This window comes from Boleophthalmus pectinirostris, unplaced genomic scaffold, assembly GCF_026225935.1.
Source record: "Boleophthalmus pectinirostris isolate CB_2022bp ecotype Guang Dong unplaced genomic scaffold, ASM2622593v1 HiC_scaffold_16, whole genome shotgun sequence".
Classification (NCBI taxonomy): domain Eukaryota; kingdom Metazoa; phylum Chordata; class Actinopteri; order Gobiiformes; family Gobiidae; genus Boleophthalmus; species Boleophthalmus pectinirostris.
The window spans coordinates 18635943-18653859 of record NW_026571095.1 but is presented as its reverse complement, the minus strand read 5'-3'; the positions used below and the strand labels follow the sequence as shown (position 1 = coordinate 18653859).

Sequence of the window (17917 nt, the reverse complement as noted above, 5' to 3'; positions counted from 1 at the left end):
GTTTGGGAATGGCCCATCACTTCACACTTTTTTGTTTGTGCGTTAGGCTCAAGATGAGACAATTAATGACCGTGCATTTCTATGCTTCTTTGAAAACTAAACTAAACCAGGCAAGACAAAGCGTAAAGCTTTTGTAGGGTCATTGGAAACCAAGAATCCAACATATCAGCTTTCTTGCATATATAATAATATATATAACCCGTTGAGATTTGGGGTGCGCTAGACGTGTACAGTAGCCACATTCCTTCAGTCAAGTCCGGTTAGTGTCGCCCCCTATCTGCTTTAGGAGAAATGTCAATGTTCACCTTTGAACAGATCCCCAAAATAGTAAAGACAATGTAGACTTACTGCAAGCTTTCTAACATTATATTCTGCATAATTTTGGGAAACAGTTGGGAAGCATGTTTCCAGGATAGTAAGCCTATAGTAGGTTTAAAGCAACCTACAGAAGATCGCACAATTAAGCAGAGTATGCAGCTTGTGGCAGGTGGACTAACGAGAAACTGAATAATTTACCTTTCTGTTCGAAGCATAGGCATGTTTATTTTTGTTGATCACCTTGGGGGATGTTGCGGGTACGTTGGGCTGGCCACGCCTCCAGTGCTTCAGAGGTATATAAAAGTCTCCAGTCACTGTTTATACTCACATCCTGAATCCTGGAAGTCTCCACTGTGGCCAAGAAGGTTTTTTTTATGGACTGAGAGGACCTAGGCTCTGCGCGGTTTCAGCAGGTAGAAGACGCACGTTTTCGACTTTTTGATCAACTTTGAGCATGGCTGCGGCTGATGCCCTGATGCCCGTATCTTTCTCCGGTGTTCAAACTATGGACGTTGCGCAGTTTGACAACGTAAGTAGATTTATTTTGGTATAGGCTACATGTACACAATAAAATGTTACAAACTTAATGATTTTTACGTGTACAAATATTTTAACCGAATACCTATTGTTCAATTTGCAGGCGGCAAAAATGGATGGTCGTGCGCACAGCCGCTCAAGAGGTGACAACTCGCTAATCGAAGTGGAGTTTAGCATTGTACAGTCTCCTGCTGTGGCGCCCAAAGAAGATGATGATCTGGGAAAGTTATTGGATTTCGAGTTTATTTTGTCAAACACGATTGGTTCCGTAGTAATGAACAACAACAACCAAAACGATGGAAGCCTTTCTCCACCTCAGTGCGCATATGCACTGCCCGACTCTCCAGACAGCTGCAGTAGTGCCTCACTCCCCGACTGCAACGACCACTCCACGTCTCCTCTCGGCGCGCAAAATTACCAGTGTTTCTCTGATGCTCCTGTGCGTAGTCTGATGGCCGAGTTACTAGCACCAGAAGTAAATTACGCAGTGCCAGGAGAGCCCTCACCTGGTAAAACAAGGGAGTACACTGAATTGCACGCTTCTACCACGTACCCACTTGGATACAAAGTGAAAACGGAGCCTATTGGGCAGTCTTGTATGATGGCTTCCGAAGAGGATTATATGGAACAGTGTCAAATGCGACCAACACCTTTCCATCAAACTCCAGTTCAAGTGCCTTTCCACCCAATGCATGGGCGCAGTGACTGTCACGTACAACAGATGAGCCATATTCCCCAGCATCAGCAGCATTACCAAAGCCAATTTGTGAATGCACACTACACCACACAGTTCCACCCCCAGACCATACCTCACTATCCCGGACAGTACATGCACAGGGACCATCAGACTGGTGCCATACTTACTCCACCCTCATCCCCGTCTATGATTGAGTTCTACACACAGGAGGAAGGAGCGGGTCCAATTAAGCAAAAGAGGGGGCGCAGGTCTTGGGCCAGAAAACGTGCTGCTACTCACAACTGTGAGTTCCCTGGATGTGGAAAGACATATACAAAAAGCTCCCACTTAAAGGCTCACATGAGAACACATACAGGTACAGAATTGGCCTATTATTTTGCATGTGTACCAAATGCTTTGTGTAATACCTTATTCATTGAGTGGGCACAGTCTAAATCTATGTTTTGCTTTGTTTTTTCAGGTGAAAAGCCATACCACTGTAACTGGGAAGGATGCGGCTGGAAGTTTGCCAGGTCGGACGAGCTCACGCGTCACTTCAGAAAGCACACTGGGCATCGTCCATTTCAGTGCCATTTGTGTGAACGTGCCTTTTCCCGTTCTGACCACCTGGCTCTGCACATGAAGCGACACATGTAGATCACAGGGCCCAACACAGCATCCCCAATGGGGAGTCAAGCACTACTGGACAGTTTGTGTCTGTTCCACTGGAGGCTGATGGTCACTGACTGTGGTGGACAATTAATGACATTTCAGCTCAATGGCTGAAGCACTACAATTCTGTTACAATGTCATCAGCTGTGTCAAGTGCCTATGTCTGTAGAAAAACTGTACATGACACTTGCCATTTTAAATTATAGTTTGTATTTAAACCACATACTGCTCTCTGGGCGATATAAATTATTAGCCGTGCCTTTTAATATGGACAAGCTCATAGTGGGCTGGACCCAAAATGTTTGTGTGTAAATATTGTATATTTTTATATTGTTTACACTTTGATATTCTTGACATCAGGGTTTATGTAGATTATGCATTCATTCCAACCAGACAATCATTCTTGTTTCAATTTTATTTTTTTGCCTAAGGAGACAAACATTGTGTTTAAAATAGTCTACTCAATGTGCCTTTGGTTTTAAAATGAAGACAGATACATGACATGCCAAACTACTTGAACTGAATATGTTTGTCAAAAAATAAAAGTCCTTTTTTTTCTTAAATGACACACTCTGTATATACATTTCTTTCTTTGGTATAGTGAGTATAATATCATATAACGTAGTCACAGTGCTGTCCAAAACAGTTGCCCATTTGTGCTTTGAGGTTACACTAGCACGAGTTAAAACTTATTTCCACTTTGAGTAAATCAGTAAGATCTTTTGTACAGTCCTACGCCAAAGGGTTCTAAAATATATTCAATTCCATTTTATCTTTGCTTTTGTCGGGTGTTTTCAGGAAAATCAGCGGGGATCGTAAAATAATCAAATTTTATTTGAGTAGCAGAAATACACACATCAAAAACAAAATGTCAAAATGCTGCTGAAAATGTGTATGAAGTATGTTTTACTTACTAAAGCACTGAATTATAAGTCTAAGTCTAATTACACGCAGACGTGACAGAGTCGTGTCCTCTATGACTAAAGTACTTGGACTAAGTTACTTGGAAGAAGGCGCCCTCTAGCGTTAGAACGAGAGATCACATCCTCAGTTTATGAGCCGTCTGGTCTGAAATAGGTGATATAACGCCTTAACGCATTGCAATTGAACAATTCAATGTTAATAATCCACATTGCATTGTTTTATCTCTCTCTTTTTTTAAGGACCTATTGTCTAGACATTAGGCTAGTTAGAACATTGTTGAGCGTCCCTGTGATTCAACATGTGTTGTTATATTATATACAACAATATGGAGCCTATATAAATTGGCTTTAAGAATAATGTTTTAACATGAAATTTCAATAGCGTTGTATCCCATCCTTTTACCTGTCATAGTACAAATTGCCCACTAGATGTCCCCTTTAACTCATTTATTGGGACACGAGCTGTAGCGTCTCATTAAAGAAGGGAAAGACTACAGCATCTTTAGGTATGATGGGCCAGGGTAAGACATACAGTATGAGTAAGTTCGAAAACATGTTTTACAAGATGTAGTCAAAACAATGTGTTAACTTGATTAAAATGACATTTTGTAAATACCTCCCCGGAGATTCCATTTGTATCTTACGCCTCAACAACAGTTGCATATAAAGGCCTATTTATGCACACTTGTTGGCTACAACCTTTTGTGGCAATTACCATATCTATTGACATTACGTATACTCATTATTACAGGTCAGTGGGCTTTAGATTGTATTGCACCCACTTACTTTCCAGGATGGCTGAACAGCAGTGATTTTCCAGTAAAGTGACGGATTTGTACATCTTGTGGATGTGTTTCCAGGGAGTGAAAACTATGTGTGCTCTGTGCACTGATGTTTACTTAACCCAAAGGATTCTGGGTCTTATCACTTGTCACTGGGTTAAAAGTCACCAAGAATGCATATATTTACATGCATGTTTAAAAAAAGTTGTTGTTATGCTGTATAGAAGGCCAACAAGCAACAATAATATGAGATATAATATCAAGACAAAAGAATACTTTGTATAAGGTTAGCCTTAAACTGAAAGCCATATAAACCATATAGACCTAATTTCACCCATGGATCAATAAAGTATTAGTCGACATGATCTTCTGTTTTCATATTTTATGCCTGCTTTTTTACACATAAAATCGAAATTCTGTTGTTCACCATGTAGCCAACCATATCGAAGAATTTATCTGTTTTATCTCACTTTAGGTTTCCTTATCTAAATCTGACATAATCAAAATGTTCATAACTTCATAGTTTACAATTAGTTTGCTTTTAGTTTCAGGATATCCTATAAACTTTCTAAAATCGGTAATTCCCTGTCGCCTTTTCAGCAGATACCCAGTGCAGCTCCCCATCACTGCGCCTGCATCCCCGCCAGCTCCTGTGTGTTCCCCACAGTTCAGACCTCGCCTCACATGCAAGGTAAACCACTTATGCATGCCAAAGCAAACCAAATCAGGATCATCCATCCCCTGGCTTCATGTGCCATTCACCTTTCATAAGCCCAGTGACTGACTACACGATTATGCCATTCATCCTGCGCCACAAACCTTTGTAACCACACCTGTCTAGACTGCGTGTTTTTGTCGTATGCATAGGCTACAGTATGTGCTACACTGTTTAAAATCAACGATCAACTCCTCTTTGTGTTAGAAGTGTGATGCGGTACAGGCTTAACACCGCTTAATGGTTTATGTGCTGTGCCAAAGGAACACAGTGGTGGACCGGCTGCTCACGTGGTAGCCTATTGCCTGCTATAAATTTTCTAAACACGAATCCATTATTTAATTAGTGTGAAATGACATAATAATTATGCTGCAATAGTCGAATTATCATGTCATTGTTTTTGTCGTGGATTGGGCTGAGGTTCGCTTATTTGGATAAGTTGGTCTACTAGAGTGTCAGGCAGGCACAAGTGTGGGAGACAGGTCGAACTCGGGGAAGAGCGCGCATGCTGCAGCTACCCCCCGCCTTCAAGAGCTTAGGAGGAGCCAAGCGCTGTCCGCTCGACCGAAGACGGAAAGGGACTCAATTGTTGCGACCCTGAGTAACCTAATATTTGTAGAAAAGCTTAAACGCGAAAACTCAACTTTGCGGTAAGTTTTTTTTCTTTTTCTTTTTTTTCATGAAATCATCTCCAGGGGCAGGATGGTAATTGGAATTAAGTGTTGAAATTATTTTGAGTTAACCATTTCTTGCGTCACCAGGCTTTGACAACGCGCTTTTACTTGAAAGAAAGCCAATGGACCACTGTTCTGTAATTATGAAATATTTATCGATACTCGGTCTAAAATCACTGGACGGTACAGACCCAGTTCGCAGAGAAATTAGCGAAGGATGTTGTGCGGTTATTTGACCTGGGCTGATGGGTGAAACACGTGGCAGCAGTTGTAGCGGTCTCCTTGTTGTGAGCAGCCGCGCAAGAGAGGGGAGGGGTGGAAAAAAGACGGGCTTTTCGTTAATGCCACTCTGCCGCCTGAACTTTTCTTTGATTGACTTGAGATGGGTTGCGTAAAGAGAAATATTCGCGGAAAGAGCTTCCATGTCCTTTTTAAACCAACAAACTCGTGTAATTATTGCGGTTATAGGTTTTTTGATTATTCTATAGCCCTTGTGTAGAGGCCCATTTCTTTTCCCTAGAGTCTGACACAACCTTGTTTGTTTCTTTGAGTTTGGGACTGTTGCAAAGATGCGCAGTTTATCAGATGGCAACAATTTAAACTTAAACCTTACATTCAGGCCATTACTACAAGCCTAATACTTTTTTTACTACAAGGTAACAGTTTGACTGAGGGAATAGCCTATTCAATCTGGATAAATGTTTGTAGTTTCAGTATGTAGGGTATGTAAACTTAAGCCATGAATGTACTACTGGTTTTACACATTCACACTACCCCCATCACTAAATCATGAACAAGACTCTCTTTCAATGCAAAATTTGCTGTAGTTCGAGGAGCAAACTTTACCAAAAATAATTCTATATTTAGGCATCCATGCATTATCGGCTACACTGTTTTTTCCCCAAGTTGTTCCAAGCCATATTAAAGACTGGGTTGTGAACATGCTTCTTTGTATATTCATCAAATGAAGTCCAAAGATAATGATGATGTTTTCCTGAAAGTGGCAGATTATATCAATTTTAAAACACTTGTGGGTTTAGCAGCAGTTAGATCATCTTAATCATATTTTTATGGTTTGATTGATTGATTGATGGTTGGTTGATGTTGATGTCTTCACCATAAAAAAAATGTAAAAAAGAAAATAATTCCCAAGCTGATAAATTAATCTGAAAGCTGAATAAATCAAATTTATTCAACTGAATAAGATCAGATGAATACATTTCAAGAAGTCATGTAACTCATATTATACTTTTGTAATTATTGTAATTTTATATGATTTCATATTGACCTCAAAATGAAAAACCCATATCAAGCTTTTTAGATGTCCTAAGGGTCTCATTGGATATACCTCTAGACATTGTTTTTTTCTTCTGCCTGCTACTGCTCATGTAAAGTATATTTTTGGCTGTGGTTTTCTGAATTTGTTTGAACAAAAGCTATTGTCTGGTTATGTGAGGCTTTCACTACTTTCATAGGTAGTTATCTTTGCCAGTGTGGAGGTTTGCTATCACCACAGACAGTGCTTCTGTCCTAATCATTCTCCAGCATATTGTCATCACTGATAATAAGCAGCTTTTCAACACAGCCTTAAGAACAGCAAACATGAATTCAGTAGCAGCCATTTTGTTTTTTAATCTAAAATAGACTGATCCATCATTTTTGCTGCAGTAACTCAGACATAGTGACCAAAAAGGAAATGGTTAATATAAAAAGGTTTCCTTGTTATTTATGACCTATGACCTGACAAGTGACAGGACACCTGACCTTGACATATAGACTGGTGGGTTTCAGCCAGTTAGGTTTTCATTATCATTCCAGCTGATTTTCCCCTGACTAAAATTACCACCTGACTAAAATTACCCCCAAATTAAACTGAAGCTGTTTCTGAACTCTTTGGAGTATAAACAAATGGCTAGGCTCTTCGAGAAGCTTATAGTTTGACCTCTCTTGACCTTGTCGCTATGTAACATTTATTTTGGAGAGCGATTTTCAAGTTTGCTGCTTTTTGCAATGGAAACACCTGTAATTGAACAAATATAAGATAGACTAGTTGTATTTCCATGGAGACAAGGTCTCCTCCAGAAAGAGCCTTTAGTCTGTCCAGAGACTAGAGACAAAATATCCTTTTGGGATAATTCTGTCATATTTACAGAAATGTTAATTAACAGGTACTGGCCCTAAAATAGATCAATATGTGGCAAACACAATTTTTACACAATCTGTGCCTAGGTGGTTAGTAAACTTGCATCTGTCTCTTCTGCCAGACACTGGGATTAAATTAACTCGATTTATGCTTAATACATATTGGTTAAGGATACAACAATATTCAGTATAATATGAAATCGTTCGATAGGGGTGGCACGATTCGATACACATGACTCTCTGTGTGTGCTGTTTTGTAATTTTTTTTGGTCTGGAAGGGAAACAGTTAACGTGGTGACTCCCCCAGATGCAGCAAGTAGGTGGCACCTACAGGGGTACTCTGGTACACACTGTGTGTACCTTGAATGTCCTACAACTTTACGCATGGAGGTGTGCAATAGTGATTAATGACCAAATTATTAACTTTTTAAAAACTTTTTTACTTAAGGCACTTCTGTAAAACTATTATGTTCCCAGATAGCAATAAATGTTTGCAGTTGATATAAAACAAGGTTTCCTTGTTATGTAACAAGATTTTCTTGTTATTTATGACCTGTGACCTGATAGAGACAGGACACCTGACCTAGAATTATAGAGTAGTGGGTTTCAGCCAGTTAGGTTTGAGTTTTCATTATCATTCCAGCTGATTTTCCCTTGAACGCCTGACCATAATTATCCCCAATTAAAACAGAAGCTTTTTCTGAACCCTTTGAAGTATAAACAAATAGCTAGACTCTTTGAGAAGCTGTAGTTTTGACCTCTCCTGACCTTAAAGGTGCACTATGTAACATTTCTTTTGGAGTTTTTCAAGTTTGCTGTTTTTTTTTTTTTTTAAATAGAAACACCTGCAATTGAACAAATATAAGATAGATCAATTGTATCTCCATGGAGACAAGGTCTCCTCCAGCAAGAGCCTAGACTGTCCAGGGACCAGAGACACATATACATAGAGTTAACTCGAGTCAGGCTTAATACATATTGTTATATTTGAGAAATATTGGATATTTTATTTAATATTGAATCTTTCAGTACTGGTGTCACGATTTGATACATGTTCTCTAGATGGGCACATGTCCTTCCTTTCGCACTGTGTTATTTATTTTGTTCCAGAAGGAAAACTGTCCTCCCCAGATGCAGCGAGTCAGTGGCCCCTGCAGGGGTAGTCCTGTACGCACTGTGCGTACCTTGAATCTCCTACGACATTAATTGTTTACTTTTTTACTGAAGGTACGGCTGTAAAACTATTAACTATTGTTAGTCAGGAAGCCAGAACCCTCCACCATGATTATTTTGCTACATTTCCCTTAGTATTATTTTTCATTAGTGCACACCTTGGGACATTATGAGTTTGGGGTTTTAAGTGGTGCTGTAGTCAAATACAGTATCACACAGTCGTGAAATTAGGAACAAAGAATGCATACTTGATGAAGAATACAACAATATAACCTTACAGAGGTTTATACATTTCATTTTACTATTATTAGACAATTTATGTAAATAAATACGAAAATGCCATTCTCCAGGATGAAACCTCTGAACTGAATTGAATTACAGTTTTATATGTAAAAAAAATAAAATAAAAATTGCCAGCTTCAAATTAACCCAAGATGAGCTCTGTGTCACCAACAGATCACCTGCTATAAATAACAGAAAAAATGTTCCACATCCAGCGTCTGCAATAATGTGGTCGCTGTAACGGACCGCTGTAGTGAAGGGGGAGCTGAGTCGAAAGGCAAAGCTCTTGATTTAACGGCCATGAGTTTCCTCCGCAGGGTGGCTGGGCACTCCCTTAGAGATAGGGTGAGGAGCTCAGTCACAGGGGAGGAGCTCGGAGTAAAGCCGCTGCTCCTCCACGTCGAGAGGAGCCAGTTGAGGTGGCTCGGGCATCTGTTCTGGGTGCCTCCTGGGCGCCTCCCTCGGGAGGTGTTCCGGGCATGTCCCACCAGGAGGACGCTCCAGGGAAGACCCAGGACACACTGGAGGGACTATGTCTCTCGGCTGGCCTGGGAACACCTCGGGGTTCCCCCGGAGGAGCTGGAGGGCAGGTCTGGGGTGAAGGAAGTCTGGGAGTCCCTTCTTAGACTGCTGCCCCGGCGACCTGCCCTGGATAAGCGGAAGAAAATGGATGGATTTTCCACATCCCAAACCTAGAGATAGAATTCTCAGTCTTTTGGCCATAAAATGCATATGGGATCATTCCATAGGAAACTGACAGATTTCAGAATATAAATTAAACTTCACATTCATGGTGAAATTTGCTATAAAACCCCTGATACGAACAGAACGTTAGCAGCTAGTATCTTTTACAGTGGTTGTACTAACTGATGTTTCATGTTAATGTCATCAGTAATTATTTAAGTAGTAGAAACTTAAGAGTTGTTTTTAAATTTTTTTTTTTATCTGCAGCACAACATATCGAAATCAAATTGATATTGTGACATATGTATTGAGGTACATATTGAATCATGAGAAAACTGTATTGTTGTGTCCCTAATAGTGGTAGAGTAGTACACAGTTAACTGCCGATATAACTGGTCATTGTTTGATCTGTGTCTCTTGTTATCCACATGTATCAGACCTCAGTGTGTGGAAGAGGAGTTTTTAACCTAGTGTTGTTTCTTGTCTTGTTTTTGTCACTGTGCAGATTGCTGTGATTGATGAGGCCAAAGGACTTTCCTCCTGTGTTAGTGTGTGTGATTACTGAAAGGAGCTATATTTGACCACTCTCTCCTATTGCTTTTGCCCTTATACAAGACCTCAAATCCGTCGTCTATCAGTAGGATCATCCATTTGCGACTAAATGTAAAATACGCTATTTTAAAATTTTTCCAATTCATTTTGCTGAATTTGTGATGTTTTTGAGTGTTCTTTTCCAGTTTGGCTTCCATACAGCCGTGGTCAATGGGAAGTCTAAACGTTCCCCTAACAGTTAATCTCTTTACACAAAAGGCCACTTTGTTATTGCAACTGCTTTGCTACAAAATGCAAATCTGGGAGGAATGTTTCTCCCAATCAGATTCATACAGAAGTTTTGCACCTTAATAAGAGATTGTCATATTTATTTGAGATTCCTGAGATTCAGAATGTGAACCCCAGAATGTGTCTGAATAGCACAAATAACTAAAACTGTTGCCTAACCCTCCATCCCACCCCCACTCTTTCCCTCCACCCCTCTCTGCTTGTCACATGTTCCTTTCACAGCATAGAAAAGTTCCTGGATTAGGGCAGAATTAACACAAAGCAGCGACGCCACTCCAGCTCCACTCCCAACAACAGAGGCGAGGCAGAGGAGGACTGTGACACGGCCGGCTCAAGACACTCAAGTGCTCCGCAACATCTCCCAGAAGTCCACAGTGCACAGACAGGCGGCACCATCCTCCTCACCACCGGCACAGACAACCAGGATCTGTGGTGACCAGGTCCTGAAGGATGGAACAGAAGCAATGTCCTGGGATACTGGTAAGTCTGCAGCTCATAATCATTGATATTGATATTGATATACATTGCTATCAAACCTACAAGGCCACATGATGAGTAACAGCATGTCCTCTTCTCCCCTTTTTCAAACTAACCGTATAATGCCTTGACCTAAAGCTGGCTCAGTCTGCCAGTTTTCTCTGGCAGTGCCAAGTGCACAGCTTCTCGCACTGACTTCATCTTTTATAATGTTATATATAATAGAAACAAAAGCTTTGCTCTCAATCTGCCAGAGTAGTGGCTGGAGCTCTAAACTTTTCATAATGTTTTGGGAAAGGCCGAGCCTAGAGGTAAATGTGTCAGTGTCCGTCCTGGGCCGTGGGTGAACTTTTCAATAGGGGTCCGGTGTCATTGGCAGTCAGGTCACTGCTCACTCTCCCTGCTCCTCACATATTCTGTCCTTCAGACAGACTCTAAAGTCTTGTTGTTCCTTGACATTCTTGCCTGATTGAAGTCGCCTCCACTCTTTTCAATGGTATTTTCCACAATGTCCTTTCCTTGTTAGAAAGCAGTGCCTCATCAAAAAGGAGACATTTTCAGCCATCTCTCTTTGCTCAAGACTTAGCCATTTGAAGATCTGGGATGAAATTACTATTCTGTCTTTTTTCTGTTATCTGTTTTTTTGAGTAAGTGTAGGAGTGCCATTCAGCTTTTGCACAACACCACAGCAGTTTGAACATTGTATAATGTAAACAGCTGTAATGGATGTAAATTTATTAAGTTTAATTGTTAATTGTTTAATTGATTTAATTGATGAGCAGCCAGGCTTAAGCTGTGCAGTTGTTATTTCAATATCCAGGCACTAGAGGGACACATTATGCATTAACTGCAGTTTCAGAGTACACCAAATTTAGAAAGTGTGTATTATCTTCAATTATATCGAAACTGAATTTGTCAAATAACTAGAGGGAAGCCAAATGCCTGCAGTTTATAAATATAACCACATATCTGCCCAATTATAATATTAACATTATCCAATCATGAATAAAGAGCGCATTTTAGTTGGGTTAGAAGGAAGATGGAAAGGGATTTTTTACTTTTTTAAGTTGGAAAAAGTAGGACAGTGGTAAAAGAGTAACATGCTCACATTTTTATCTGTAGTCAAGGTAAACATGGGTCGAAGTGCTAGGCTGTGTAAAGCTGTGCTGTGGGGACACACACAGCTGCTGTGCTGTGCTCATAGCTGGGACCTTTGTCTTGATGGTGACTCGTAGTGATGGCACCAAGTCATTGTGAAAAACAATGAGAAACTGTTAGATCTGTTGCCACTTTGATTGTTGGTATTAGTTGATTTATTGAGTTACGTAGAAACGCTCCAGATTGTAGGTTTTCCTGCACATTCTCCTAACTTCCTCCTCTATACTTGAACTTATTTATGCTGGCCAAGTGGATGGAGCCATCACCCTAAATCTTTGAAACACAAAGCTCTTCCTTCTTGCTACTGTTTGGCCTGACTGGTAACCTTCTGCCAGAACGATTCTGTTCAAACTTAATTCTTGAGCTCATTTACAGTTTTCAAATGGAGTTCTATCCCGTTAATCGTTCTGCGTGTCACGCCTGCTCTTGGTGCACTGCTTCCCCTCAACAGATGAGCAGATGGTGCTCTGGCACAAGCCGAACTGGACCCAGCGTTGTCTTTTTGTCTGCTCACCACAATATGTTTGCTGGGCCTGTCTGTACCAGGATATATGTTTAGGGGTGTAAGAGCCATGGAGGTGGAAGGAGAGGAGGGTTGGCTTTTAGTCGCAGACCATATGGAGGTGGTTGAATACTTGCTTTTGATCTGGCCTATGTCAAGTTGCCTTTTAATCCAAAATTAGTTAGAAGATGTGTCTTGTGCTAGCTGATAAACATTATAATATATAATGTTAATATATGAGTTGACACATGTGATATATAGAACATTTCCTACTACAGCACATACTTGAAAATATTACTGACACTAGACTTAATACTTGCATCTGTAATATGAAACTTGCTTAAAGTGGTACCTAGAAGTTCAACTTCATCTTCTCAAAGAACTTTTACTACTACTTTATTACTGTTTTAGGCTCTGCTGAGTCTCCAGTCCGTGTTAATGTGCCTCCAGGCGTTAATGTTCGCAGTTAGCCGCATTCTCTGTCTGCGTCCCCTCACAACTGAGAGGAACTCTGACTGATATTTCAACATATCAAATTTTAAAACTGCCCAAAAGCAAATGATGATATACTGACATGAAAGGCATGTAGAAATGCAAGTTGTTCATGAGGTGGGATCAGTTGTGTATACAGTGTGTGTGTGTGTGTGTGTGACTGTGCATGTCCCAGGGCTGTGCTGCTAATGTGTGCTACAGGCTGTGAAGTGGAACAAAAATAAATAGAAAGAAATAGTGAGTGCACAGTGTGCCTGAGATCAGGACACACCGAAACATAACTGGGGGCAGCACTCATTATGGCATATGTTCAAATACATACTCATACATACTACATTAGAATGCACAGACAGGTGTGCATGCATACATCGTCATTCTGTGTAAAGCAATTAGTGTACACTACCACTGATATAAGTACAACATACATTCCACTGTTTAGTCTGACCCTTTTCCCCCAAATGGCTAAATTCATTCTATTTTACTAACAGTTAAAGTATTATATTGCTAACACTTACTCATCAATATCAATTTTAAGCATTTTTCATTTGAAGAAATCCTTTGACATTGCACATAGTTTTTATTAAAGGTGAGCAAATATAGGGAGTGAGTGTCCAGTCGAGTTACTACATTGTTCAGTATGCCTGCTGTCTGCTGCCTTTGGGGAGACAGACCAACAGATGTGGAGTAGAGAATCTGCTGTAATGACTGGTGCATAAGAAGTTAGACTTTTTCTGCTCTCCCTTTCTGGTCAGTTGAGTGAAAAGAAAGAGCAAAAATAAATGTCAGTTTAACTGCAGCCACTGTGGCGAATGTACAATTGAGGGACAAGGGCCACAAATGCCAAACACGTCCACTGCTGGGCACTCTTTAAAAGGTAACCCACCACTTGCCCACCCCCTGTGTATGTTTATGCACACACCACCACACTGTGTTCTGGATCTTTAGATTTCATTTGGAAAAACCACTCAAGCTGAAAATGTAGGGTTTTTGTCAGAAATTTTTCCTCTCTTTTTATGGTTTAATGGCTCCCCTTTTTTACACCTTGACAAATAAGACATGCAGACTTCCTCTCCTGTCCTCTGAAGTAAGTGAAATTATAGACAGGATTCAGACACTTATTTAACACTTTGCACCCCTTAAATCTTCTCTATTTTCTTCTGGTCGTATCATTTTGTGTGCTTTTCAAGTGAAGACTTTCCAAAGGCCTTTCAGAATTATATTTAGGTCATTTGTTGCGCTTGAACTCAGCTTGTGTGATCTGATTGTTGAATGGCAGTTATAAGCTGGGGACCGGGGAGGAGGTGGGTGGGGGGGTCTGCTATTCTCAGGGCCGGATACACACCTCCTTGGTGTTATTTATTATGGTTCCTCCTCTCTTCAGTGGCCCAAATCCAACAAAACTGCCTGATTTGTTTGTCAAATTGTGCTGTAAATATTTTTAATTATAGGAAGGAAAAATTTATTTCTCCAACTTCATGGTTGGTTACTAGAATTAGAAGCTCAATATCTGTATTCTACATGTCAGCAATTCTAATGTTATCTTTTAGATAATACTGACCACTTAAAAAAAAAAAATATGTTGGTGTATCTTTACCTTTTTTACCCTTACTCTCTTATCTCATGAATAGCTACTTAAGCCACGTGAGGCTAACTTCAGTCACATGTCCCTCACTTTCATCCCTAGCAAGGTCCCATATGTTTGTCAAAATGTGTATGTTGTGTGCTTTTTCCAGCCCGATTTGTTCCCATGCCTTCTCTCCAATGAGCCCCACTCTCCCCGGGGGTCTGAGCCCAAGCCTCACGCTATTTATACAGACCCAACAGCTGGGGCCCTCCCAGCCAAAGCAGTGAGGGATGGAGCAGATCGGGGGAAGGGGAGAGAAATCATCCTAGAACTTCAGGTTAAACCAAGCGGTTGAAATCTCTCTCTGTTCATTTCTTTTTTTTACTCTCTTGTCTTCTTTACGTCATCCGTCTCATCTCCCCTGAGTGTGAAGAGCGGCCAGGTCAGGTCAAACTAAGCCGCGGACAAAACATTACTCACCAATTTGAATCCTGTGTGGCATCCTGCTTTTCTTAGATCTTTGTTGGCAACTGTCACTTTCTACCCCTCTTGAACACACTTCATCTTTCCAGCTCCAATTAAAGAGCTGGCCTTCATACAACTCTACAAGAAAGCCTGATTTTCCCTCCAACAGCAATTCAACACATTTTGTCCTTTTGTTGCACCGCACAAAGCCAACCTGCTGTTGCAAAACTGAGCTTTTTGTGCATCCTCCCTTCGCTCACTTGTGCTGCTCCTGTGGCGACTGTCCCATTGTGAACTATTGTGAACCCTCCGCCCGTTATTTCTCTCGGAGCCGGCACTGTCCATTTCTGCTACTTGTGAATATTTCAGAGAAAGACTCATTGATGCCGCGAGCCCCACAACCTTGGTCACAGTCAGGAGCCCCATCATAGGCCTGCTGTGCTAATGAGAGGGGAACACATATTAGTTTAATTGCTAAAAGGGACAGAAACATAGATTGAAAATGACGTAAAAGCCTAAGACCTGTTCCCTGTCCTCCTGTGAAATTAGCCTTTCATTGTAAAAGCAAGTTGATTCATGGCCATTAAAGAACATGGAGTCATGCTGGGGGATAAGCATGAATCTTGGACTAGTGCATTAATGGGCTGCGTGTGCTTTGTATGATAAAATGTACCTAAAGTTAAGACTTAAGTTTGTAATTTTTTGCTTGACAAAAATAGAAAAGCCCCTGTTTAGAAAGTGTGTGTGGAATTATGCGCAGAGGGAAATCCATCCCTCCTTTTATATACTTTAATATACTGTGTCCAAAGTACCATTCATAACTTTCAGTGATTGTACTTCTTCATTTGAAACCCATGGGTTATGCTCCTTCATGTCAAGTAGATTTTTGTTGCAATATCAATCTTAGTTATAAAAATATATATTGGAAGAGTAGCGGGCATGTATGGGGGATAAGGGCAAATGGGAAGTTTCAGTGCAATTCCATCTTAAAATCAAAAGAAGAAGGATGCATGAATCGCTCCAAGTCCAACTTCAAGTGGGTTAATGGTGAAGAGAAACCGTTACAATATCATTAACAACTCTAAAAAGTTGATTTTGCATTATCCTTTAAGTCTGATAGTAGACTTAACAATTACAGCTGAAATCAAATTTAAGAAAATAGAATTTTATTAACAAATTCTTTTTTGAACTGTTTGTCTCAAGATTATTTTAAGGGGCTAATGCCATTGCTCTAGCACACCATGGTAGAATATTGTGAAAAGGCAACAGAGCACAAAGAGACAACTGGGACGCAAACTCACAACACTGAGGCGGGCATATTGAGGTGTATGTGGGTTGTACCTCTACCCCTCTGCATAGAGAGGCATGAATGTTTGAAGTGGGCCTGGTTATGGGTATTGTCATAAACTTGTATTTATTTAAAAATGTATTTGTCTGTACATTAAAGCAGAACTGCATTTTGACTGCAGCTGGTATGTACACCAATATGAATCTTATCAGTTTCAATTAATGTGAATAATCAGTGTGTTCTTTGACAACTTTTACTATAATTGAAAGTTCAGTTCAAAACTAGAGGAGACCAAACTCCTAATTACTATAAAACAGTTGCTTAATGTAGTTGTCCAGACATCTACAGATCAGTTTTAATCCCTTATATATTAGATTTTTTCTCCCTGACGCTATGCTGTATCTGATCTTGAAATCTGTTTTTCTTAAGGAGGATGTGGAAATTAGATTTATAGAGGAAGTTTTGCAGTAGCAACCCTATTACAATACTACATGTATTAGTAGCAATAGTACATAACAGTTATACAAATTAATCGCAGGTTAACTTGGATACGTTATTTAATGGCATTTGTAACACTTAACTTACCATAAACAGATTGTTCTTAACTGTTTAATTGTGATTATTAAGTCACCAGAAATGCATAGAAAGTCTGAGGACAATAGAGTGTTTGTGCAAAAGTGACAACGTGTGTATTTAAGGGGGGCACTTGTTTTCTGTGGCCTGGTGCTTCCTCTCAGCACATTGAATAGAGTGGCTATATGGTAATGATCCTTTTATGAGATCCCCTCAGAGATTCTAATCCTTTGAATTGATAGACAAATGAATAGCATCCTGTCTGCATAGGTTGTCTCGTGTTCGACATAAGTGAAGGGCCCCCACTCAAGCAGCAGGGGCCATTGTCCACTGCTATCAAACAACCATTAGGCAAAGTGCCAATTGCCTGTCGACTTTTGACGTTTTTTGTGAAACGCACTTCTGTCAGACTTCTGACACTGAGTGACAAACTGAAAGACATCTCTATTGTTTGGGGGGCTCAGACAATTGACATGAATTGTGATGCCCTTATATCATTTTGTCTTCGAGCTGGACTTCCTGTCTAAGCTTCTTCTGTAGTGAGCAGCCATTAGCCATATGGTAACAAACCAGCACAACAATATGTGCAGCTAACTAAGAGCCTGAATCGAAAAGGGTGTAACTCTGTGAACGTGCTGTAGACGACGTATTGAAGGAGGGTCTTGGCTGTCATTGCAGTTTTAAAGGGGGCATTGGCAATGTCAGGCTGTAGAGACGGATGAGGATTTGCAAGAGTCAAGTACTTCTGAATGGGAAGTTGTTGGTGGTCTGCAGAGTTGCAGCAGCTGCCTCTGAAAACAAATGGAAGAAATAAGAGCGACAGACAGGGGACTCCTCACTTGTGGGCTCCTAACTTCCTTGCACTTTAATCTGTTAGTACAAATCAGTGAGAGGGAGAATGCTTGGGCACAGCCAATGAGAGCCCCCCTCTTTACTCTGGCTAGCTAGAAAGTTTAAGGCCCCCCTAGCTCTCTTTCCAA

The 17917-nt window shown here is 40.5% G+C and overlaps 2 protein-coding genes across 2 annotated transcripts in view; both read left to right on the top strand.

Moving 5' to 3' along the window:
* The first annotated feature begins 626 nt into the window (after positions 1-626).
* On the top strand, positions 627-2765 carry klf17 (Kruppel-like factor 17). Its single transcript, XM_020936061.2, has 3 exons — positions 627-847; positions 959-1907; positions 2013-2765. Exons 1-3 carry the CDS (start codon positions 773-775, stop codon positions 2186-2188), a joined length of 1200 nt encoding a protein of 399 aa, XP_020791720.1. The 5' UTR covers positions 627-772; the 3' UTR covers positions 2189-2765.
* Positions 2766-5156: 2391 nt separating this feature from the next.
* slc6a9 (solute carrier family 6 member 9) overlaps positions 5157-17917 on the top strand; it is a 35316-nt gene continuing 22555 nt past the window's right edge. Inside the window, exons 1-2 of the mRNA XM_055151755.1 lie at positions 5157-5273; positions 10641-10898. Of these exons, the coding sequence (XP_055007730.1) occupies positions 10869-10898 (30 nt within the window). The 5' untranslated portion in view covers positions 5157-5273; positions 10641-10868. The remainder of the gene's footprint in view (positions 5274-10640; positions 10899-17917) is intronic.